The sequence below is a fragment of the Chiloscyllium plagiosum genome, chromosome 6 (assembly GCF_004010195.1).
Source record: "Chiloscyllium plagiosum isolate BGI_BamShark_2017 chromosome 6, ASM401019v2, whole genome shotgun sequence".
Lineage (NCBI taxonomy): Eukaryota > Metazoa > Chordata > Chondrichthyes > Orectolobiformes > Hemiscylliidae > Chiloscyllium > Chiloscyllium plagiosum.
Genome location: NC_057715.1, coordinates 68282974 through 68309254, shown reverse-complemented (window position 1 = coordinate 68309254; position 26281 = coordinate 68282974). Strand labels below are relative to the sequence as shown.

The following is a 26281-nucleotide window of genomic DNA, read 5'->3' as shown; positions in this document are numbered from 1 at the left end:
CTTTGCAAATGCCCTGGTGACTGCAAGACAGAAAAGCCTCAACAAAACGTCTTTTTTCAGCAATATCCATATTCTGAACCATAAGTTACTTTGAATGGTCATAAACTATCCATGCAAGTAGATATTTCCAGAGAAATCCATCATTTGAAATCCAGCTCAGAGGGAAATCCATGAATTTTCTTTCCCCAACAAAACTTGCTACTTTAAGAGCCTTTAAAGTGAAGTTTTGATTAAAAATCTCAATCTGGTGACAAAGGCTTGAATTTAATTCTAGTAACACAATCCATATAGCTTGACCAAGTCACAAAAAGGCGATCTTTTAACTTACATAGGCATTGCATAGTGTTCAAAAGAAGCATTCCTAAACAATTTTCACATTCAAGTAATCCAAAGTTAAAAGTTTCAAATAATATTTGTACATGAAAGTTTATCCAAAAACACCGGAATTTACAAAAAAGAATTCCCTTGAAGAACAACTCAATTAGAAATGTGGTCCGGTCGGGGTTTACAAGTTAAAGAGGTATAATGTTGTCAAAAGGGAAACCTAAAGATTGAGAGGGTTTTAGAATTCAGCAAAGGACAACTAATAAATAGACAAAAGAACAGAATATGACAGTAAACGTGCTAGACATACATAAAGCTTTTACAATCTGCTTTTATATGTAGAAGAAAGAGAGATTCCAAAAATTAAGCATGGATCCCTTAAAGGCAGACAGGAAAAATGATAACTTTGTATTTGTCTTCACAGTAGAAAACACAACAGACAGTTTAAAAATAGTTAAGAAGAAAGGCTCTAGCGAGACTGAGGAACTTATGGTACTGGATAAATGGAACTAGATTTTCCAGTACTGAGGGTCTATATTTGAGGATTTTATAGAGTATTGCAAAGTTGTTGGAAGCATTTATTCTGATCGTTTGGATCTTCTTAGAATTTCAAATAATATTAGTGAATTTCAAGGAAGGAAACACAACACTGCTATTCAACAAGGAACAAAGAAAACAAAGAACATTAGGCTAGCTAACCTGTTATCAATAGTATGGAAGATAGTATAATTTATCACTAATGTGCATTTAGAAAACTACCATGTGATTAAGTAGAGTCAATATGGATTTAAGAAATGCAAAATCTACTGTGGAGATCTTTCTTGAGTTGTTACCAGGAGGTCAGATAATGGAGAGCCAGTTGATACAGCAGTGTATTTGGATTTTCAAAAAACATTAAGATGCTAAGTAAGTGCTTATTGTGTGCAAACTCAGGTACACGAATTGAGGGAAGATTAGCAGTTTAATTTTTACAAGTGTGCTGACAATACAAAGTTATGTGGATAAATTAATCTGAGGACTCCAGGTGACTGCAAAGGAACACTTTTAGGTTAATTGAGCAAGAAAGAACATGGAAAATAATGCAGAAAAGTGTGGAGTTATTTACTTTGATAGAAAATATTTCCTTAATCAAATCGTTAGAAAGATTTTTTGTCCATATCCAAGCTTTCTTCACTACGAATGACAGAAAGGCTTAATATCACCATAGCAGGATTTTTGTGGAAAGTGTAGCAGTTTATGTAATCAAGGGATAAAAGGAAAGTGAATTTCAGGTGGAAGATAAGCCACAATCCTATTCAATGGAGGGAGAAGCTTATTTCAATTTCTAAATCTTATGCTTGTGTGGAAATTGTTGGCAACAAGTACAAAATGCAATTAAGGAAGAGACATAGAACAGTCATTATTGATGTTCTAATGATTTTATAGAATTAAGCTGTTTAGCAGACTGGGAAAATGTAAGTAATAGGAGAATGAGTACATTCAGTACTTCAAGCCTACCCACCGTTCAACAAGATCACAACTGATCTTTCTACATCTACAGAATTCTTCCACATTCTTCCCATATCCATTTTTAAAAAATAGAAATCCAACCATTTCAGAAAGGAACATCTTGTCCATATTCAACCACTGAGCCTCCAAAATCTTCTGGGGCAAAGCATTCCAAATATTCACACTGAGTGAAGGAATTCTTCCTCATCCAAATCTGAAATGGCCAGTGCTCTTATTGTGAAACTTTGTCCTCTAGTTTTAGACCTTGCCAGCCAGGAGAAACATAGTTCCTGCATCAACCTTGTTGATCCTGCAAGAATTGTGCATGTTTTAATGAGACCATCTCACATTCTTCTAAGCTCCATTGAGAAAAGGCATAGTCTACTTAATCATCCCTTGTAGGAAAATGCCTTCATCCCAGAAATTAGGTGAGTGAACTTTCACTGCACTCCCACTATAGCAAGTACACCTTTCCATGGGAAAGTAGACCGAAATTGCATGTGGTCTGAGCAAGGTTCTATATAATTGCAATAAGAAATCTTCACCCACATTCTCAAATCCTTTTGGAATAAAGGTCAACATACCATTGGACTTTATTGTTGCTGTACCTGCAATTTTATGTTAAGTGACTTGAGAACACAGACATCCAAGTAATTCAGTGGTGTTCCCAGCACATTTCCTAGTCTCTCACCATTAAAAAACATTTTCTGTTTCTTCTTCCAGTTGATAAACTGGTACAGAATGAGGTTTTATTGTCACCACTAATGAAAGCAAATATGCAATCAAAAAACTAAAACTTCCTATTAACTTGAAAAGGAAACATCTGCATTTGTTAGGTATTATTAAGGATATATTGTGAATGCTGCTCCTTAGTCAAACCTTGGGATTTCCTAAATCTAAATTTATGCTCTCAATCTATTATCTCTTCCCTGAAATCCAGTAGCAAAAGTTTATTACACATAAAAGAAAGGAGGAAGCAAAGAGCAACAAACAGATTTATCAAATGCACAAAGCAGTATTTGCAAAACAGTTAACTGAGTTCAGTTCCAAATGGGCTTAAATTTATTTAGGTACTGAAATAGTAAATTAATTATTTTAAAGCAGCTGTTTCCAAGTCAGAATTAATTAGATCTATAGATACAAATAACAGATGTAATCTCAAAAGCATAGGTACACGTACATGTGTTTTGCTATCTGTGGTGCCTACTTAAACGACAAGACCTTAAAGGTAGCCTGAAAAGCTTCAGCATAATAAAGAACAAAGCAAAGGATCAACAGCAATAATGGACCTCAAATCTTCTATAGTGAATGCAAAGAGGAGAGGGGTGAATTGTTGTGACTCACAGATTCAAGCCCTGAGTAAATCTGGAATAGCAAATCTCATTTATTTCTGCAAAATTGTAACTTTTATGATGGGGAATATTTACTGTGGCTAAGACGAAGTGCAGGGATATGGTACTAATTAAATAACTCTTTCAAATAGCTTCTAAAAGAACGGACTGAGTGTGCTCCTTCCGTGATGCTGTATCACATCAAGAAACTGGGAAAAGGCTTAAGTGTTAATTTAAGTTTTCATGGCAACAAGTGGAAAAGGACATTAAAAAATGGAGGAGAAGGTAGAGCCAATATTTGCTTAAAAATGAATAAAAGGAAGTTACTGACAAAAGCAACACAACATGATTTCTTATGAAGGTGTAAACATTTTATTCCCTGGACAACGTTACTTAAGGCAAAACTCAACATTCTTTTTTCTGGGAGAAAAACATTTTAAGTAAGCAATATGGTAAAATGCATATTTAAAAAAACCATGCTACATTTTAGTGAGGGGAAGTAAAATAGTACTGGAACTTGCATACAAACTGTTACACAGTGCCATCTCTTGGCAGATACTGGCTGAATAATAACTTTTAAAAGCATACAAAGTTTTAAATTTAAAATAAAGGAATCCGTATTCACACTGGAAGTGCAGTTTTGGTATGTGATTCATTTGTGTGCAGTTCAAATAACCAAAGTATGAAGATCATGCAAGTAATAGTGTAAGTCCGATGGGATGAAGCCAAGACAATACAGGAAAAAGTGAAATCTGGGTTTATCACTCAAATCTACAACAAACCACGAACACATTTCATGGAAGTCGGAAATGATCACCCCATGCCTTATTATATTAATATACGTAATAGCCACTTCTAGAAGATATTTCTGTATGTGCACTTAGGATTTGATCATTGCAAAAATCTGAGTTAGTGATACTTAATGGGTGCGTACATAGAAAACCCACAAATTCCAATTACGTAGCTTTCAATGTTTGAGGAGTTATAATAGGACAGTAATAAAATATGGAATGTCAATGTAAAATTGGAACAATGTCAAAGGGAACTCATTTTGTATCTGTAAAAATGATAGCTGAAACATTACCAATCAACAAGTATTAAAAGAAAGTTTATGCAAAGGATAATTTGAAAACTAGACAATTAAATTTGTTAAAATAGTACAATTTATGAATTGATTTCTTTTAGCCAAACTGACAATCACCAAAAAAACAGAGCAGAGTGTTTGGTAAAATACTATATTTGACACTGACTTTTTTTGAATGAATAAACAGTAGTGATTAGCACAAGTAATTTTAGTATCCATTTATTATCTATAAATGTCTTCACTTACATACATCTCCCATTAATCATCTCAGTTTCAATATACTATTAAGTTATTCCTTTGCAATGGTAAAAGCTATGCCAAAATTTTACATTGCTGACTAGGTGCGATATGTTACTTACCGATGATTCACTATCTCGGACAAGAAAGTCACCATCAATTCCTCTTTCATTGAGAACCATTTCAGCCTGGTGTCTTGTTACACTACCATAGTACCACCCTTTTCCAGCAAACTTTCCTGTTGAAGATGGGCCAGTATAGCTTATTTGAGGTGCATGTGAACTGCTCACAGCAGGTCCGTCATTTAAGATAACTACATAGTTTTTCGGAACAAGGCCAATTTGCCCTTTAGAATTTTGACACTTCCACCATTCTGGATCATTCTCTGGTTTCTCAATGACATCCATAATTTCTCCCTTTTCAAAATTTAGTTCTTCCTCTGTGACAGAGCTGAATGGGTAAAGAGTTTGCACAATATGGAGGATTTTTGTAGTTTGCCCATTACTCACTGCTGCTCCAAGTCTGGAATTGAAGAAGCTAGGTGAATCTGCAGTTGCTTCGTCAACTTCTTCCACCACATAATTAGATGGAAACCAACCAACCTGTCCATTGTAGCCGCCTCTCCACCAACCATCACTACATTTTTCCATAACAGTAACACGTGACCCCTTCACAAGAGACAGCTCATCATCTCTCTCTGCCACGTATGCAAATTTAACATATGCTGGAATATTTAAGTCGTATATACGGTCAGAACTTCCACCATTTGATGAGAATTCTGCATCTGTACTTGGTGTAGGGGAAGCATCTCTTGCACAGGTTTTCCTTTTTGTTTTACCCAGACCTATGTAAAAATAGAAGGGGATTAAAAAAAATAAAACTGCAACATGTAACAATGTGGTAAACAATATTCAAAGAGCAATGTAAAATTAAGTATTTTAAGAAAAGTCAAATCATATGTTTAACAGAAAAAAAGGTGAGAAGCTGGCAATCAGTGAATTCTCAGAAACTTCACACATACCCAAGTACTGAAAATTACTATTACAATTGAAAGGACTACAATGTTAAAAAGTCCAGTTACTACCGAATACAATATACTGCTTACATTGCTTCCACAGTCTTTCTTAATTTAAATTTTTCGTTTAGGTTCCTCTTTGGTTTTCAGATGTTTAATGAAAATACAATGTTAGTTCTTCATTCGCATGCAGTAATTCAACAATTTTACTTTTGTTCATTCATGGGACGTGGTGGCTGGCCCAGCCCTAGTTACCTCAAGGTGGTGATGGTGAGCAGCCTTTGTGAACCGCTGCAGTCTGTCTGCTGTAGGTATACCTGCATGTCGCTAGGGAGGGAATTCCAGGATTTTCACTGAGTGACACAGAAGAAATGGTGATTTATTTCCAAGTTGGATTGGTGAGTGGCTTGGAGGGGAACTTAAGAGGTGGTGGCGTCCTCATGTACCTGCTGCTCCTGCCCGTCTAGATGCAAGTGGGAAAACGTTTAGAAGGTACCATTTAAGAAGCCTTGGTGAATTTCCACAGTTCTTCTTTTGGATGGTACACATTGCTGCTACTCAGTGTCGATGGTGAAGGGAATGGATGTTGTGGATGTGGTGCCATCGAGCAGTATACAGTACATCTGCAAACATCCAATCCATCGACCATGAACACTTATAAAAAATTCCTACGACATGCTTAAGAATGCATTTAATTTCAGGGTCTGAGCATTAAACAATGCTTTACTAAAATGCTAATTGTATTAAAGATTTATTTTCAAGTCTTCCTTAAAAGAACATTTCCTTCTAACAAAGCATCTGGCAAACTACGTTTCTTCCTGCCCCAGTCACAAAAATTACTTTCTTTTCATAGCCCTGATAAGTGGATTATCGCACAACTACAATGCAATAAATGTTCTTGCAAGAATTAATCCAAAAATCCCCTGTATTGACTTGGTTAGATTTATGATGTTAGAGGACCAATTCAATCAGCCAACTAATTTACTTCAGATTGTACAATAATATGCATAAAATGTAGAACAATAAAATATATAGAAGATTCTAGATATCAGAAGACTTCTCTTCTTAACCCAAACTATGGATCAAATTATATTATTTTTAGAACAGATCATCTGTAAAGTATATGCTTAAGAGCAAAAGGACAGCATAAAATAAAGCAGTTTACAAACAAAATTCTTCCTTACAGAGAAGAGATGCCGAGGTTTGGCATGTCAGTAAAAAAATCTTTTTTCGGAAATGTTCTATAATTTAAACAATGGCTTTATCTTCCTAAACACCATTGTTGTGGGGAAGAACACCTGTCTTGAAGTCAGAATCGGGGTTCAATGACAGTGTTTATTACACAAGAAAATACTGGAGCTCCAGGAAGAGAAAGACACCACCAACACAGTAGTCAGCTGCGAGTCTTCTCTCGATCGGGAGCACATGTCAAGAAACTCTTATACATCTTGTGATACAATAGGTCAGTGATGAGATTATTGTCTTTGTAATATGGTTTGTTATGGCAATCATTGCAGAATTGTTGATAGTTTCGATACAGTCTTTGTCAGTTCCAGCGCAGTCTTTGTCAATTTCCGTGTGGTTGTTGTCAGTTTCAGTGTAGACATTGTCAGTTTCAATGTCTGCACGGAAATCCATTGCTGTTGTAATGGGTACTAATTGCTCTTCCTGAGAAGGACGATTACTGCTGCCCTGGCTATTAGCATTTCATATTGAGTCTGTGTCAAGCTGTTAGCATTTCTGTAAGAGGTATTGGCTGGACCCAGACACTTCGGCAGGCAAGGTTTGTTACTCATGAGTATTCTCTCCCCCACCCGCCTTAAACGAATCAACTGGGTTGACAGTGCATTGAGCTGGCATTCTAGCGGCCTCAGGCAGTATCTGTATCTGCTCTGCTGTTTCTCTCCATATTGTGATCTGGCAGCCATCTTACAAGTCAAGTTAGCCAATTGCTGGCTCAGCGTCCATCTTGTGTGACTGTGTGCCTTGTGTCACACTGCCCTGTGCCATCCCTCTCTTCACCAGCAAAACCATCACCATCTCTCATTCCTGTGGTACAACCAAAAACAATAAGTACTCAAAAGATCATCCAGACTGGCAAATAACACTTCTCTCTCCAGCAACTTGGAATGTGACTGGTCATATAGTCTTTCAGCCCTGATGGTTGATGTGTTAAGTAACTTATCCACATTGTCGTCCTTAAATCAAGATTTTCCTAGTTTCCCCCACTACTTTTGTTCTGAATGGCAACAGCACCATTCCCCAAATAAGTCACCAACCATGTGTACTGAATACGATACCTAAATAGAATGGGAAAGAGGCCCTATGAGGTTTCCTGAACCCACAATGCATTGTATTGCAAGTTTTTAGTTACCAGTCGCAGAAGCATTCAATGTTTTAGAATACTATTTGAAAATATCCTGGTGTTAACAACATAAAACAGAATGAAAGATATAGGAAATATTCCTCAGACCACCTCGAAATATCAGAAAGAACTCACAAAGCTAAAATAAAAACAGTTATCATAGTTTAAGAGGTAATTGTGAAGTTTGAGAATTTCATTAAAACAAAATGCCACTTCAGCACGCAAACGTTCTCAAAGTACTGTACTTAATTATGCCAGTTAACATTGTTGTTCTGCACATTAGTTCACTGCAAACCAACGCTTTTGTGATTATGGCTGTTAGTTTGTAATACAACAGCATAAAAAGACTGCTGTTGTTGCTTCTGATACAATCATCGGAAACAGCTATAAATATCTTTGAATACATTCCAAAAGGAAACTGGCACAAATTCAATTATTTGATGGAGCTGTGAGAAAGGTCAAAAATCAAAATTAAAAACAATAAGCTAATTTGTTTTGCACACAAAGAATGAACAACGTTTGTGACTTACCTATCATTATTAAATGACAACATTAGTTTCCATCATTGGGATCTACAGAATTTACTACACATGCCATCAAGAACATGAAAAACACTAAGATACTGTGAGCTGAGAATTTAAATGTGTAATGAAATTGTGCAAGTTTTGATCATGGTCTTCAGCTTTAATGTTGTGTTCCTGCTCTTTAACATCTTTTTATCTTATCTAATTTCATGTTACTCATAACTACTCAAAACACTTACACTATTACCTCACATTTTCACTGTACTTTAAATACAGAAACATTAATCCATATTAATGCTATTTTTAAAATATGTAACAGGAAAAGTAAGGATAACAAAATGAAAACTGCAATATACGTAAGCGCAAATTACTTCAAAAGTATGTTTGTGCAAAGGATATACATTTTGTGTTCTAAAAGATTAGTTGACATCTTCACTTTCTCTCAGTGGTCTAGGTCAGGCATAGCACATCATGAAATCCTTACAACCTCCTCAATCCTCATGTATGAACCCTCAACTGCATAGGTGATTACTTTAAACTCACAGTGACCACTCTTTCTGCAAAAGTAACATGGATTGGCACTAAACTGTCCAAGTATGGAAAGTTGAAGCTGCTGAAAATCCAAATGGGACTGCCAACCACATTTTAGCAAGAAATGTTATACACAGTGAAGCAACATTTTTGGTCCAATAATCTAGTCCAGGATTCAAACACAGATCTTAAAACTAACTGGTCAGCCTCTGAGATTTACAGTTGTTGACCTCAATTTTTAAATTAATTTGGTCCCTTGAATTTTTCCAGTTGACTGCTACATCATCTCTCCAATTATAGTATTGAATCTATGCATTTTCTTTGTACATTTATTCACAAATGGTACTAATAACCTTCACGATACCCACGTACTGCTAACAGCAAGAAGCATATAAAAATTTACCCGCCAGCGTGAAACCATCTGTGTCGAAACATTCTGGTTTAGTTATAGCGTCACAGAGAAGTACAGCATGGAAACAGACCCTTCGGTCCAATCCGTCCATACCGACCAAATATCCCAACCCAATCTAGTCCCACATTGTCAGCACCTGACCCACATTCCTCCAAACACTTCCTATTCATATACCCATATCCAGATGCCTTTTAAACGTTGCAATTGTACTAACCTCCACCACTTCCCCGGCAGCTCATTCCATATAGGTAACACCCTCTACATGATAAAGTTACCCCTTAGGTCTCTTTTATATCTTTCCCTTCTCACCCTAAACCTATGCCCGCTAGCTCTGGACTCCCCCACCCAGGGAAAAGACTTGGTATATTTATCTGATCCATGCTCCTCATGATTTTATAAACCTCAGCCTCAGACGGTCCAGGGAAAACAGCCCCAGCCTATTCAACCTCTCCCTGTGACTCAAATCCTCCAACCCTGGCAACATCTTTGTAAATCTTTTCTGAACCCTTTCAAGTTTCACAACATCTTTCCCATAGGAAGGAGACCAAAATTCCATGCAATATTCCAAAAGTGGCCTAACTAATGTCCTGTACAGCCGCAACATGACCTCCCAACTCCTATACTCAATACTCTGACTAATAAAGGAAAGCATATCAAACACCTTCTTCACTATCCTATCTACCTGCGACTCGACTTTCAAGGAACTATAAACCTGCACGCCAAGGTCTCTTTATTCAGCAACACTATCTAAGACCTTACCATTAAGTGTACAAGTCCTGCTAAGATTTGCTTTCCTAAAATAAAGCACCTTGCTTTTATCTAAATTAAACTCCATCTGCCACTTCTCAGCCCATTGGCCCATCTGATCAAGATCCCGTTGTAATCTGAGGTAACCTTCTTCGCTGTCCACAACACCTCCAATTTTGGTGTCATCTGCAAACTTACTCACTATACCTCTCATGCTCACATCCAAATCATTTATGTAAACAATGAAAAGTAGTGGACCCAGCACCAATCCTTGTGGCACTCCACTGGTCACAGGCCTCCAGTCTGCCACCACCACCCTCTGTCTTCTACCTTTGAGCCAGTTCTGTATCCAAATGCCTAGTTCTCTCTGGGATCTAACCTTGCTAACCAGTCTCCTGTGGGGAACCTTGTCGAACGCCTTACTGAAGTCCAAATAGATCACATCGTCCATTCCGCCCTCATCAATCCTCTTTGTTACTTCTTCAAAAAGCTCAATCAAGTTTGTAAGACATAATTTCCCACGCACAAAGCCATATTGACTATCCCTAATCAGTCCTTGCCTTTCCAAATACATGTATGTTCTGTCCCTCAGGATTCCCTCCACAACTTGCTCACCACCGAGGTCAGGCTCGCTGGTCTATAGTTCCCTGGCTTGTCCTTACCATTTTTCTTAAACCGTGGCATCATGTTAGCCAACCTCCAGTCTTCCGCCACCTCGCCTGTGACTACTGATGATACAAATATCACAGAAGAGGCCCAGCAATCACTTCCCTAGCTTCCCACAGAGTTCTAGGTTACACCTGATCAGGTCATAGAGATGTACAGCATCGAAACAGACCCTTCGGTCCAACCCGTCCATGCCGACCAGATATCCCAACTCAATCTAGTCCCACCTGCCAGCACCCAGCCTATATCCCTCCAAACCCTTCCTATTCATATACCCATCCAAATTCCTCTTAAATGTTGCAATTGTACCAGCCTCCACCACATCCTCTGGCAGCTCATTCCATACATGTACCACTCTCTGCGTGAAAAAACTGCCCCGTAGGTCTCTTTTATATCTTTCCCCTCTCACTCTAAACCTGTGCCCTCTAGTTCTGAACTCCTGACCTCAGGGAAAAGACTTTGTCTACTTATCCTGAGTAGACCTCAGGGAAAAGACTTTGTCTACTTATCATAATTTTGTAAACCTCTATAAGGTCACCCCTCAGCCTCCGACGCTCTAGGGACCTGGGGATTTATCCACTTTTATGCATTTCAAGATATCAGCACTTCCTCCCCTATAATATGGACATTTTTCAAGATGTCACCATCTATTTCCCTACAGCCTATATCTTCCATGCCCTTTTCCACAGTAAATACTAATGCAAAATACTTGTTTAATATCTCTCCCATCTCCTGCGACTCCACACAAAGGCTGCCTTGCTGATCGTTGAGGGGCCCTATTTTCTCCCTAGTTATCCTTTTGTCCTTAATGTATTTGTAAAAATCCTTTGGATTCTCCTTAACTCTATTTGCCAAAGCTATCTCCTGTTCTCTTTTTGCCCTCCTGATTTCCCTCTTAATTTACTCCTACTGCCTTTATAGTCTTCTCAGGATTCACTCAATCTATCCAGTCTATAGCTGACATGTGCTTCCTTCATTTTCTTAACCAAACCCTCAATTTCTTTAGTCATCAGCATTCTCTACACCTACCAGCCTTTTCTTTTTCACCCTAACAGTAGTATACTGTCTCTTGACTCTCATTATCTCATATCTGAAGGCTTCCCATTTTCCAGTTGTCCCTTTATCTGCGAACATCTGTCCCCAATCAGCTTTTGGCCTTTCTCCAATTTTGAACTTCAACTTTTAGATCTGATCTATCCTTCTCCATCACTGTTTTAAAACTAATAGAATTATGGTCACTGGACCCAAAGTGCTCCCCTTCTGACACCTCAGTCACCAGCCCTGCCTTATTTCCCAAGAGTAGGTACATCCACTTGAAGAAAAAAATAATCAGTAGTAGAAGACTTCCTTGCTCTGGTGAAGCAAAAAAAAAACATGCATTGCTAGCAGTTGTGTACAGCCCACAAAGAAAATGAATGCTTCATATTTCATTCTGAGTGAGCCGTACAATGAAGCAACGAGAGTATAAAAACTAACACACTGTAACAGAGACTATGACATTAGGCTCACAACTTTTAGATTAGATTAGATTACTTACAGTGTGGAAACAGACCCTTCGGCCCAACAAGTCCACACCAACTTGCCAAAGAGCAACCTACGCAGAGCCATTCCCCTACATTTACCACTGCCCCTAACACTACGGGCAATTTAGCATGGCCAATTCACCTAACCTGCACATTTCTGGACTGTGGGAGGAAACCGGAGCACCCGGAGGAAACCCACGCAGACACGGGGAGAATGTACAAACTCCACACAGTCAGTCGCCTGAGGCGGGAATTGAACCCGGGTCTCTGGCACTATGAAGCAGCAGTGCTAACCACTGTGCCACCGTGCCACCCATAACTTTCTGTGGTTATAGTTTAATTTCCTGACAGGGGAACAATTTTAGTACACATCTAGCTGTGTTGATTACAAGAAATTTGCATCCATTTTAATATCTATTTTAAAATCTTCCAGTTCATAATGTATCTTTCACGTCTTGATAAGCAAATTTATTTTTCAGTTAATGGCAAATGCACAGTACACCTCGAAATATCAGAGAAGGGCAGGGTTCCATATTCCAATTGTCCATTAATTGCCATTGAAAGAACATCTCTGGGTCCATTTTATTTGACAAAGTCATAATATGTTGCAAATACAATTATTCTAGATTGATTTCAAAGCAGAAATGTCAATCTGAGATTTCAGTTTGATAAAACCTTAATTACCACACAAAGAGATTAGATCAGATTCTGGGAGAGGGGTTTGAAAGATTATATTAACCAACACAATTAAACTTACTTAGAAAATCACACATGCAATTTCAAACTTCATCATTAACACCTATTAAAAACTTTGCCCCTTGGATGGGATAATTAATGATTCTTTATATCTTAAGTTTAATTAACTTGGTGAACTCCAACAAATTGATCTGAACAAGAACTCAATACAGACATAATAAACTGAGTAATTAAAAAATTTAGTGATCATTTGATAAAATGTCTCTGTCAAGAATTATTATACTGAGGGGCATGCAATACACTAAAGTCACAACATATTTTTGTATGCAAAGATAGAGGTGAGGATTTTTAAACTATTATGCTTAATTCAAAATCACATCAGATAGAAAATGGCAATCTTGATCAGTACAGTATAAAGTGGACATTTAGAATGATTGCTAAAATTTGTTTGCTAAAAATAACTTCAGAACAAACATGTTTGTAAATGTTGTTAGTGAGAATTTAATCTAACACCAGTTGCAGAGGTATTGGAGTGCAAATGTCTGCAGACAGAATAAATTCAACCGTAGCAATTTATAAGAGATGTACAGCTCGGTCCAACTTGTTTCCAAATACATTCTTATGCTGCCACTACAAAAATAGGTGATCCAGCAGAACATATTCATGTCAACTATGCCTCTCTTGTGGTGGCGACCAAATCAGCGGCAATATCAATTCACAAACTGGCTATACACCAGCACCCATAGAGATGACTCCTGGACCAGGAATATCCCTCGATATATCACTTCTGGAACAGACCTGAAGTCCAAACAGGTTCCTGTTGTACATCCAGAGCACCCTTGGTCAAACAATTTAAAGCATCAATTTGCTAATTTTTTCCTTGCAAAGACCAAAGTAATATTTAGTTTCCCTTATCCATTTCATAAAGCCACAGAGTGCAAGTGTTGATTGTACTTAATTCTTACATTGATTGGTTCAGCATTCAAGAAGCTCTTTGTTGTCTATTGTACTGTTGGGGAACTTCAGTATTAAATTTTGCAATCTCAGTTAAATTATGTTCTTGTACCACACCCAAAGAATGAATTATTTCTTTACCTATAATCACATCTTAGAGAAAGTTCAATCACATGCTCCTACTAAATGTTTAATTATTCAGACTACATACCTAACAGATGTCTGAATGCAGTCCAGATAAACCCCAAGATTGCTTTCTAGTTACTGTACCAGGAGAACAAAAAGGAATTAAATAAACATTCACAGCAACTAGTATTCCTTGAACGACCAGAAAGATATTCCATTACAAAGAAGGCAAGGCCACTAATAGATTACTTAGATTAGATTACTTACAGTGTGGAAGCAGGCCCTTCGGCCCAACAAGTCCACACCGACCCTCCGAACATCAACCCACCCAGACCCATTCCATTCCAGTTACCCCCTTCACCTAACACTACGGGCAATTTAGCATGGGCCAATTCACCTAACCTGCACATTTTTGGACTGTGGGAGGAAACCCACGCAGACACGGGGAGAATGTGCAAACTCCACACAGACTGTTGTCTGAGGCGGGAAATGAACCGAGGTCTCTGGCGCTATGAGGCAGCAGTGCTAACCACGTGCCACCATGCCGCCCATAATAGTGAATAGAATGATTGTGAAGATCAGAGACTGATACTAATTTAATTTCTCAATGGATATAGGAATGCAATTTTTGCAATGGTCATGGAATCATGCAGTACAGAAGAGGCCCTTTGAAACATTGAGTCTGTACCACCAAAAATACACTACTAGAGTCATAGAGATGTACAGCATGGAAACAGACCCTTCGGTCCAACCCGTCCATGCCGACCAGATATTCCAACCCAATCTAGTCCCACCTGCCAGCACCCGGCCCATATCCCTCCAAACCCTTCCTATTTATGTACCCATCCAAATTCCTCTTAAATGTTACAATTATACCATCCTCCATCACATCCTCTGGCAGCTCATTCCATACACGTACCACCCTCTGCGTGAAAAAGTTACCCCTTAGGTCTCTCTTATATCTTTCCCCTCTCACCCTAAACCTATGCCCTTTAGTTCTGGAATCCCCGATCCCAGGGAAAAGACTTTGCCTATTTATCCTATCCATGCCCCTCATAATTTTGTAAACCTCTATAAGGTCACCCCTCAGCCTCCGACACTTCAGGGAGAACAGCCCCAGCCTGTTCAGCCTCACCCTGTAGCTCAGATCCTCCAATCCTGGCAACATCCTTGTAAATCTTTTCTGAACCCTTTCAAGTTTCACAACATCTTTCCCATAGGAAAGAGACCAAAATTGCATGTAATATTCCAACAGTGGCCTAACCAACGTCTTGTACAGCCGCAACATGACCTCCCAACTCCTGTACTCAATACTCTGACCAATAAAGGAAAGCATACCAAATGCCTTCTTCACTATCCTATCTACCTGCGACTCCACTTTCAAGGAGCTATGAACCTGCACTCCAAAGTCCCTTTGTTCAGCGACACTCCCTAGGACCTTACCATTAAGAGTATAAGTCCTGCTCAGATTTGCTTTCCCAAAATGCAGCACCTCGCATTTATCTGAATTAAACTCCATCTGCCACTTCTCAGCCCATTGGCCCATCTGGTCCAATGTAATCCGAGGTAACCTTCTTCACTATCCACTACACCTCCAATTTTGGTGTCATCTGCAACCTTACTAACTGCACCTCTTATGCTCGCATCCAAATCATTTATGTAAATGACAAAGAGTAGGGGGCCCAGCACCGCTCCTTGTGGCACTCCACTGGTCACAGGCCTCCAGTCTGAAAAACTACCCTCCACCACCACCCTCTGTATTCTACCTTTGAGCCAGTTCTGTATTCAAATGGCTAGTTCACCCTATATTCCAGGAGATCCAACACCTTCCTAATCAGTCTCCCATGGGGAACCTTGTCGAACGCCTTACTGAAGTCCATATAGATCACATCTACTGCTCTGCCCTCATCAATATTCTTTGTTATTTCATCAAAAAACTCAAATCAAGTTTGTGAGACATGATTTCCCATGCACAAAGCCATGTTGACGATCCCGAATCAGTCCTTGCCTTTCCAAATACATGTACATCCTGTCCCTCAGGATTCCCTCTAACAACTTGCCCACCACCGAGGTCAGGCTCACTGGTCTATAGTTCCCTGGCTTGTCCTTACCACCCTTAAACTGTGGCACCACATTTGCCAACCTCCAGTCTTCCGGCACCTCACCTGTGACTATCGATGATACAAATATCTCAGCAAGAGGCCCAGCAATCACTTCTCTACCTTCCCACAGAGATCTCGGGTACACCTGATCAGGTCCTGGGGATTTCTCCAACTTTAACCGTTTCAAGACATCCAGCACTTCCTCTTCTGTAATCTGGACATTTTGCAAGATGTCACCATCTATTCGTGGGCGGCACGGTGGCACAGTGGTTAGCACTGCTGCCTCACAGCGCCAGAGACCCGGGTTCAATTCCCGACTCAGGCGGCTGACTGTGTGGAGTTTGCACATTCTCCCCGTGTCTGCGTGGGTTTCCTCCGGGTGCTCCGGTTTCCTCCCACAGTCCAAAGATGTGCCGGTCAGGTGAATTGGCCATGCTAAATTGCCCGTAGTGTTAGGTTAAAGGGGTAAATGTAGGGGTATGGGTGGGTTGCGCTTCGGCGGGTCGGTGTGGACTTGTTGGGCCGAAGGGCCTGTTTCCACACTGTAAGTAATCTAATCTAATAAAAAAAAAAATTCCCCTACAGTCTCTATCTTCCATATCCTTTTCCACAGTAAATACTGATGCAAAATATTCATTTAGTATCTCCCTCATTTTCTGTGGTTCCACACGAAGGCTGATCTTTGAGGGGCCCTATTCTCTCCCTAGTTACTCTTTTGTCCTTACTATATTTGTAAAATCCCTTTGGATTCTCCTTAGTACTATTTGCCAAATCTATCTCATGCCCCCGTTTTGCCCTCCTGATTTCCCTCTTAAGTATACTCCTACTTTCTTTATACTCTTCTAAGGATTCACTCGATCTAACCTGTCTATACCTGACATATGCTTCCTTCTTTTTCTTAACCAAACCTTCAATTTCTTTAGTCATCCAGCATTCCCTATACCTACCAGCCTTCCCTTTCACCCTGACAGGAATATACTTTCCCTGAATTCTTGTTATCTCATTTCCGAAGGCTTCCCATTTTCCAGCTGTCCCTTTACCTGCGAACATCTGCCTCCAATCAGCTTTTGAAAGTTCTAACCATACTGATTCCACTTTCCCACACTAGGCCCATAGCCTTGAATGTTATGACAGTGTTCATGTAAGTACTGTTTAAAGTTTGAGAGTAGTTCCACCTCAACTATCCTCTCAGGTAGTGCATTACAGATTCCCACTAAACTCTGGGTGAAAAAACTTCTCCTGAAATTCCATCTAAATCGCCTGCCTTTTACTTTAAAGTTATGCTCTCTTGTTATCATCTCTTTGGCTAAAGGGAACAGCTATTTTCTATTCACTCTGTCCTTGAACATCAATCTTATGCACCTCTATCTGGTTCGGCTTCAACATTATCTGCTCCAAAGAAAATAACCCGAGCCTATCCACTCTTTCTTCATTGCTAAAGTGCTCCTGGTGATTCTCCTTTGCACCCCATCCATTGCAATCGCATCGCTCCTGAAGTACAGAGGAATACATACAGTAATCCAGCTGTGACCTAACAGAAGTTCTATACAACTCCAACGCAAGTTCCCTGCTCTTATAATGCATGCCAAAATTGATAAAGGCAAGCATCCTGAATGCTTACTTAACTGCCCTAAGGTGTTATTTGGGTTGAACTCAGAAATAAGAAAGGGATGATCACCTTATTGGGATTGTATTATAGACTCCCTAACAGTCAGCAGGAAATTGAAAAACAAATTTTTAAGGAGATTTCGGTTATTTGTAAGAATAATAGGGTGGTTATGGTAGTGGATTTTAACTTTCCAAATACAGACTGGGACTGCCATAGTGTTAAGGGTTTTAATGGAGAGGAGTTTCTTAAGTGAACAAGAGTGTTTTCTGATTCAGTATGTGGATGTACCTACTAGAGAAGGTGTAAACTTGCCCTACTCTTGGGAAATAAAGCAGGGCAGGTGACTGAGGCGTCAGTGGGGGAGCACTTTGGGGCCAGCGACCATAATTCTATTAGTTTCAAAACAGTGATGGAAAAGGATATTCCTGTTTGGATGAAAGGAAAGGCTGGTAGGTGTAGGGAATGCTGGATGAGAAATTGAGGTTTTGGTTAAGAAAAAGGAAGCAAGCATATATCAGGTACAGACAGCAGAGATCGAGTGAATCCTAAGAGTATAAAAACAGTAGGAGTATATTTAAGAGGGAAATCAAGAGGGCAAAAAGAAGACATGAGAGCGTTTTGGCAAATAGAGCTAAGGGGATTCCAAAGGGATTTTATAAATAAAGGGCAAAAGGGTAATTAGGGATACAATAGGGCCCAAAATTGCCTGATGAAGGGCTATTGCCCAAAACATCGATTCCCCTGCTCCTTGGATGCTGCCTGACCTGTTGTGCTTTTCCAGCACCAAACCCTCGACAGAATAGGGCCTCGCAAAGATCAGCAAGGCAGCCTTTATGTGGAGCCGCAGGAGGCGGGGGAGATACTAAATGAGTAATTTGCAACAGTGTTTACTGTGGAGAAGGACATGGAAGATATAGAGCGTGGGGAAATAGATGGTGACATCTTGAAAAATGTTCATTTAACAGAGGAGGTGGTGACAGATGTCATGAAATGATTAAGTGGAAAAATCCCCAGGACTGGATCAGGTGTACTCTAGAACTCTGAGAAACGAGGGAAATGATTGCTGTGCCCCTTGCTGAGATATTTGTATCAGCGACGGTCACAGGTGAGGTGCCAAAATACTGGAGGTCGGCAAACTTAAGAAAGGTGGCAAGGAAAAGCTAGGGAACTATCGACTGATGAGCCTGACATCGATGGTGGGCAAGTTGTTGGAGGAAATCCTGAGTGACCGGATTTACATGTATTTGGAAAGGCAAGGACTGATTAGGGTTAGTCTGCATGATTGTGTGTGAGGGAAACCATGTCTCATGAACTTAATTGAGTTATTTGAAGTAACAAAGAGGATTTATGAGGATAGAGGCGTGGACGTGGTCTATATGGACTTCACTAAGCGTTCGACAAAGTTCCTTATGGTAGTCTGGTTAGCAAGTTTAGATCTCATGGAATACAGGGAGAACTAGCCATTTGGATGCAGAACCGGTTAGAAGGTAGAAGACAGAGGGTGGTGGTGGAGAGTTACTTTTCAGAGCAGGACTTATATACTTAGTGGTAAACTACGGGGACTGTTGCTGAACAAAGAGAACTTGGCATTTGGGTTCATAGCACTTTGAAAGTGGAGTCGCAGATAGATAGGATAGTGAAGGTGTTTGATGTGCTTTCCTTTATTGGTCAGAACATTGAGTATAGGAGTTGGGAGGTCATGTTGCAACTGTAAGGACATTGATTAGGCCACTTTTGGAATAGTGCAATTCTGGTCTCCTTCCTATCAGAAGGATGGTGTCAAACCTGAAAGGGTTCAGAAAAGATTTACGAGGATATTGCCAGAGTTGGAGGATTTAAGCTACAGGGAGAGGCTGAATAGACTGGGGCTGTTTTCCCTGGATCGTTGGAGGCCGAGGGGTGACCTTATAGAGGTTTAAAAAAAATCATGAGGGGCATGGATAGGATAAATAGACAAGGTCTTTTCCTTGGGGTGGGGGAGTCCAGAACTCGAGGACATAGGTTTAGGCTGAAAGGGGAAAGATTTGAAAGGGACCTGGAGATGTTAAAAGGTTAATTTGGTCTGTTGACATGTAAGAAATTTGATGCCCCGGGTTTGAGTAGGGTGGGTGATGTTCTGTCTTACAGGCAGGATGTGACAATCTAATCATACTCTGTAACTACTGTTTTAAGGAATAACCTAATCTCATACAGTTTTAAGGAATAACTTAATCATACATTAGATTTGTTTCTGGACATAATCACTTTACTTTGTTTTTAGGTGGCATGTGACTATGGGGGAGTGGCAGGGGGTTGTGTCTTGCATGTATGACCGACTGCGATGTATAAAAAGGGAGGACAGTTCCCTTGTTCAGAGAACCTCGCAAGCATCGCAAAGAGCATTAAGTGATCCTCCAAAAGCTTGTACTTGCTGAAATATACCTTGGCTGTTCACAGAAATTGGTATATTGCAGTTGCATCAAGCGTGAAGAATCTCAAGAAGGGAACCCTATATTTGGCATCGAGGATGGGATTCCAATATATATGGAACTTCTTGGCGGACTGAGTAAGTAATCACTTGTATGATAGTAATGTGAGACGATGGGCCCATTAGATAAGAATTTACCTTGGTCTCTCTCACTAACCTATCACTCAGTCGACCTCTCATCCCCTAGGATTTTGTAGTGATGGAATTTCTGAGATAACTTATGCACTTGTACACCGACAAGTTTGTCCTAGGGAGGTTTGAATCCCCCTGGAATTCTGAGGTTAGAGTCCTCAGAGATAAAAGTTCTTGGAAAGGGAGGCTGGAGTTCCCGTAGAATTCTAATAGAAGGAATTGAGGCCCCAGAACATAGTACATAAGATAAAGGATAACTACTGTCTGCCTCAATCACCCTGCCTTAGACCGGTAAGAAAGAGGAAATCCTCCACGCGAAAGTCAGGACCCTGAAGTGGGTGTGGAGACTGAGGACACCGAACTAGTATATAGAGATAAGTTAGGAAGTTGAGACTTTTAAAAAAATGAGACAGATGTTGGATAAGTCAGGTCTTAGAACCCATTTGCATCGGTTATGTCAGGCTGACCCCCAAAATGAGGAATGGTTCAGACATCTGTCAGGATGCTTAAATTTTTAAAAATGGGAAATGAAATTTGGCTGATAGGAGGAACTTGAGCCATAGATAAATGTTTAAAAGCAGAGGAGGCAATTTGGAAACGTAATATGGGGACTAAATGGAAAACTTTAATATCCACGTGGAGAAAGATTGCTGAGGAAATAATGAATAAATTGAAACAGGCCAGCTGGGAGAATAGCGTACATCAAAGAGGGTTTCATGTGTGTGATCATGAGGAAAACCCTAAGTCTTGGGAGGTGCTGAACAGTCAGTGTGAGGAGTACGATATGAGCAGAGAAAAACAGGAAACATTGAGAAAGGGGAGGTAAAAAGAAAAGGCTCAAGGTTGAAACGTCAAGCCGGACTATCAGGTGGGAATAAAACGGAGGTACCTCCTAACATGTCTGGTCTGCCAATAATGTTTCAAAATAATGACACTGATGACCAGCTATGGTCACAACGCAGATTTGTTCAGAACTCACTCTGCCCAAAATCTCCTAAAAGCCATCCTCCTCCCCAAGCAACTGGCTATAATCAAATGTGTTGCCCATGTCATAGACAATACGGACATCAGCACTGGCAATGCCAGAGCTGATCGGGCTGCTAAAGATGCGACAACAGTCTGTAATTCAATGGTGTCCTCTCTGAACCGGCAGGCGCTAAATTGATCACCTGTCTCAACGGGCATACCAGACATGGTCACTTTGCAGCGTTTAGAGGGGGACACCCTTGATCCAGAAAAACAAATATGAAGATGCATGGGTGTTCGCACTGTGCCTCACTCCATAAAAGCAAATTACTGTGGATGCTGGAATCTGAAACCAAAAAAGAGAAAATGCTGGAAAATCTCAGCAAGTCTGGCAGCATCTGTAAGGAGAGAAAAGAGCTGACGTTTCCAGTCTAACTGACCCTTTGTCAGTTAGCTCTTTTCTCTCCTTACAGATGCTGCCAGACTTGCTGAGATTTTCCAGCATTTTCTCTTTTTTGATCTGGATCACTCGTTGGCCAAACCTAATGCTTTGTTATCAATGCTTGTTGACTGTCTTCATACTGATACCCACCTTGGCAAGAAGGGAAAGAGAGAGGAAATGCAAAGACACTTTCAGCAGCTAACATCATCTCTAAAAATATTTCTCCATTCACAGGTAACGCACCACTTCGAACTACCACCCGCCCCTCCACAACCTGATCCAAGTCTGACTCTACTTACCTAGTCCCCTGGAAATGTTGCCCATTGGGTCACACACTGTCTCAAGGAATAACCTAATCACATTACATTGTTTTTGGGTGGCATTTGACTATGGGGGAAATAGCAGGGGATTGTGTCTTGCGTACATAACTAATATAAAACCTGTATAAAGGGAGGACGGTTCCCTTGTTCAGAAAGCCTGACTTGACACGCTCCGCAAGCTTCGCAAAGAGCGTTAAGTGATCCCACCAAAGCTTGTACTTGCTAAAATAAATCATGGCTGTTCAGAGAAATTGGCGTACTACAGTTGCATCAAGCATGTAAAAATCTGAAGAAGTGAACCTCACAATGTAAGGGGCAATTTTTTTCATGCAGAAGGTGGTGCACATATGGAAAGAGTATGAATTACAGGCTGGTACAATTACATTTAAAAGGCATTTGGATGGGTACACGAAACGCAATAGTTTAGAGGGATTTGGGCCAAGTGCTGGCAAATAGGACTAGATTAGGTTAGGCTATCTGGTCAGCATGGATGAGTTAGTCCAAAGGGTCTGTTTCCGTGCTGTGCATCTCTATGACTCTACAACCTATCCTGCCATCTTCAGGGATCAGTGGACAAGACCCCAAGATCCCTGTTCCTCTGAGCTTCTTATGTCCTATCATTTATTGAATACTCCTGTGTCTTAGTCTTCCTTCCAAAGTGCATCACCTCATTTATCAGGGTTAATATCCATTTGCCACTGATCCGCCCATCTGTCCAATCCATCAATATCCTCCTGTTATCCAACATCATCTTCCTCACTGTCAACCACTGGCTGGTCAATCTTTGTGTATCCGTATATTTATCTCGCCCTCCCCCCGCCGCTGACTCCATAATCTCATCTTCATCATTTATGAATACCACAGTAAAACAAAGGGGAGGAGTACACTGTACACAGGGCTCCAGTCACACTAACAGCCATCTACCCCACAGCAGGACCAGCACTGACAGTTGGCTCGCAGAGCAGGGCTCGCCCCAGGTGTACCACTTTTGGAGCAGACTTGGAGTCCAGACAGGCTCCCATTGTACACTCAGAGCAGGACCAGCTCCAGAGAGATTACTCCTGGAGTACACCCAGAACCATGACAAGTACCCAGACAGATTACTCTTGAGTAGGGCCAGCATCATTAATTTACTTAGAATGTTTCCTGTGCTGATAGTCATTATATTTATTTCCTCTCCCGCATTTGCCCTCAATTATTTAGTACTTTTGGGGCATCCAGCCCATATGGCATGCTCATTATAAATTTAACAGCTGTAACTGTTAATTTGATTAGGTTAGTCTCATCTAGAACATCATTGTGCAGGCTTTTGTTTGACCATTTCCTGTAGCAATAGCACAGTTACATCACATTAATCATGTTACAGAATTTGGAATCAAAATAGCCAGACCAGAGGAATTAAAGATCACTTAATTTAGTTCTCTGCAAGCAAACTTCATGTCAGTTATTACAGATTCAGTACATTTCACACCATCCCCTGTCAGCCTCACATGTTTCTTTGGCTCAGTTATTTATGTATGTACATCATTTCCCATTTAAATCAAGTGTCATACTTTTATGGAAACAATAGGTAAGTGGGAGAAAATTGCTTAAACAATCTCCTTCGTAAGGGCAGTTGGGGGATGAATGATAAATCTTAGCCAGCCAGTGATGTCCATATCTGATGAATTTATTTCTAAAAATCTTTAAAAGAAAAATGTGACTTTCTGAATGGTCATTTCGATTTTCTTAAATAATGGTATTACATTTACAATCTAAACAGACAATCCCTGATTTGAGGGGCAAGTGGAAACAACACAAGTACCAGACAATGTCCATCTCCAATGAGAGAATTTAACCACCTCACCTCGAGATTCAGCAGCGTTACAATAACGGAACTGTTCTCGATCAACATTCTGTCGGCTACCATTGATCAGAAACAATTGAACTAGCTACATAAATATTAAGGTTACAAAAGCAGGTCAGAGGCTAAGAATTCTGCAACGAGTAACTCACCTACTGACTTCCCAAATTCTAACCACTACAAGGCACAAGTCAGAAGTGACATAGAAAACACCCAATTGCCAGGATGAATGAAGCTCTGAAAATGCTCAAGAAGCTTAACACCATATAGAACAAAGCAGTCTGCTTGGCTGACTGCACATCCATAAACATTTGCTCCATCTACCACTGACATTCAGTAGCAGTAATGTGTACCATCTATGAGATGCCCTGCAAAAAAATCACAAAGGCTCTGCAGACACAACTTCCAATCCCACTACCATAGAATCATATAGTACAGCAGAGACACTTTGGCCCAACAGGTCTCAACTACACAAAAAAAATGCACTACTTATTGGAGATTTATTTTGCCAAACTAGGCTCCCAGCTTTGAATGCTATGACACTCATCCAAGTACTTTGTAAAGATTTGGAAATTTGAGTATCAGTCACCCTCCCAGATGGTGCATTCCAGACTCCCACCACCTTCTGGGTGAAAATGTTTTTCCTCAAATATCCACTAATCTGCCTGCCTTTCACTTTAACCATATTTCCTTGATATTGACTCTTCAACTAAGTGGAACAGCTGCTTTCTATTCACCCTGTCCATGCCCCTAAACGAGAGCATCTTCATCATCTAGAAGGACAAGGGGAACAGGTACATGGAAAATTACCACCTGCATGTGTGCTTCTCCAAGCCACTCATCATCTAGACTTAGAAATATATCACTTTCTCTTTGGTATCATTGGTTCAAAGTACTAGCAGCTCGCTACCACATTCTCAAGGAAAATTCACAATGGGCTACAAATGTAAGCCCATCCAACAATCTCATCATCTAGACTCAGAAATATATCACTTTCTCTTTGGTATCATTGGTTCAAAGTACTAGCAGCTCAAGGAAAATTCACAATGGGCTACAAATGTAAGCCCATCCAACAATGGCCAAATCCAATAAAAGAATTTTCAAAAATTCCTGAATAATCATACTCAATGAAACAGCAGCACAATCTCCAGGTGAGAGATTGCCAAAGATTCAGATCCCCCATTCCAGTTCAGAGAGTCATAGAGATGTACAGCATGGAAACAGACCCTTCAGTCCAACCTGTCCATGCCGACCAGATATCCCAACCCAATTTAATCCCGCCTGCCAGCACGTGCCCCATATCCCTCCAAACCCTTCCTATTCATATACCCATCCAAATACATCCTTTTAAATCTTTTCTGAACCCTTTCAAGTTTCACATCTTTCCATTTTGTGTCCGTTTGTCCTAGTTTCCCCAGCCGGGAACTTTGTACTATCTACTCCATCAAGTCTATTTCAGAATGTTTCAACAAAATCATCTTTTATTCTTATAAACTGCAGAGAATACTGACACAATTTACTCATCCTCTTGTCAGTGACAACCTCAACCCACAAACTGATTTATTGCTATACCACATCCAAGTAAAATCAAAAACTGTTAAACCAAGTATGGTCTCACTACAGCCCCATACAATTGCTGCAAGATTTCCTTTTACATATACTCCATTACACTTGAAACAAAAGCCATACCATTTGCAATTGGGACAACTTCATACTATATGCCATTACAAAAAACATTATACAATTTGTGCAGGTAGCTTGTCCCTTCAAGATTTGTCCTTACCAATTAAAATGTTAAATTATAATGTTAAATTCTTTCATTTTCTTTGCAGCAATTTAGTACATAAACCAAAAGAAAAACCGTTGATCTCCACAATTGTTATGAAAAACTGTATTTGTATTAACATTCCTGTACACAATCAATGGAATCTAATATTGTTCAGATCTTTAAGCTGCATCTGCAATACATTTTGTGCATTACATAATAGTATGTGTAGCAGATGAAGGAATGGATAAGAGAATTAATTGAGGAGTGACAAAGAATCGGGGTGCTGCTACGTAGACACATTTCTATTTTCTAGAACTGTTAAAATTCATATGATGTATGTTCAGTCACCGTGTTGTTAAGGAGGGAGTATTTTGACTTTGTGACACTGAAGAAACAGCAGTACATTTCCAAGTCAGTGTGGGAGATTCTTGGAGAGGAACTTGCAAGTGGTGATGTTTTTATATTACTGTTGCCCTTTTCTATATATATGGTTCAGTTCATGAGCTTTGCAAATGTCTGCACTGCACTTTGTGGAAGATTCACACTCCTGCTACTGAGTGTCAGTGGTGAAGTGAGTGAATCTTAGTGGATGTCAATCACCCAGGCAAG

General features: G+C 40.0%; 1 protein-coding gene across 1 annotated transcript in view; it reads right to left on the bottom strand.

Annotated features, from left to right (window-relative positions):
- Window positions 1–26281, bottom strand: part of LOC122550671 (cytoplasmic protein NCK2) — an 85921-nt gene that overhangs the window by 5303 nt on the left and 54337 nt on the right. Inside the window, exon 3 of the mRNA XM_043691757.1 lies at window positions 4587–5308. Within this exon, the coding sequence (XP_043547692.1) occupies window positions 4587–5308 (722 nt within the window). The remainder of the gene's footprint in view (window positions 1–4586; window positions 5309–26281) is intronic.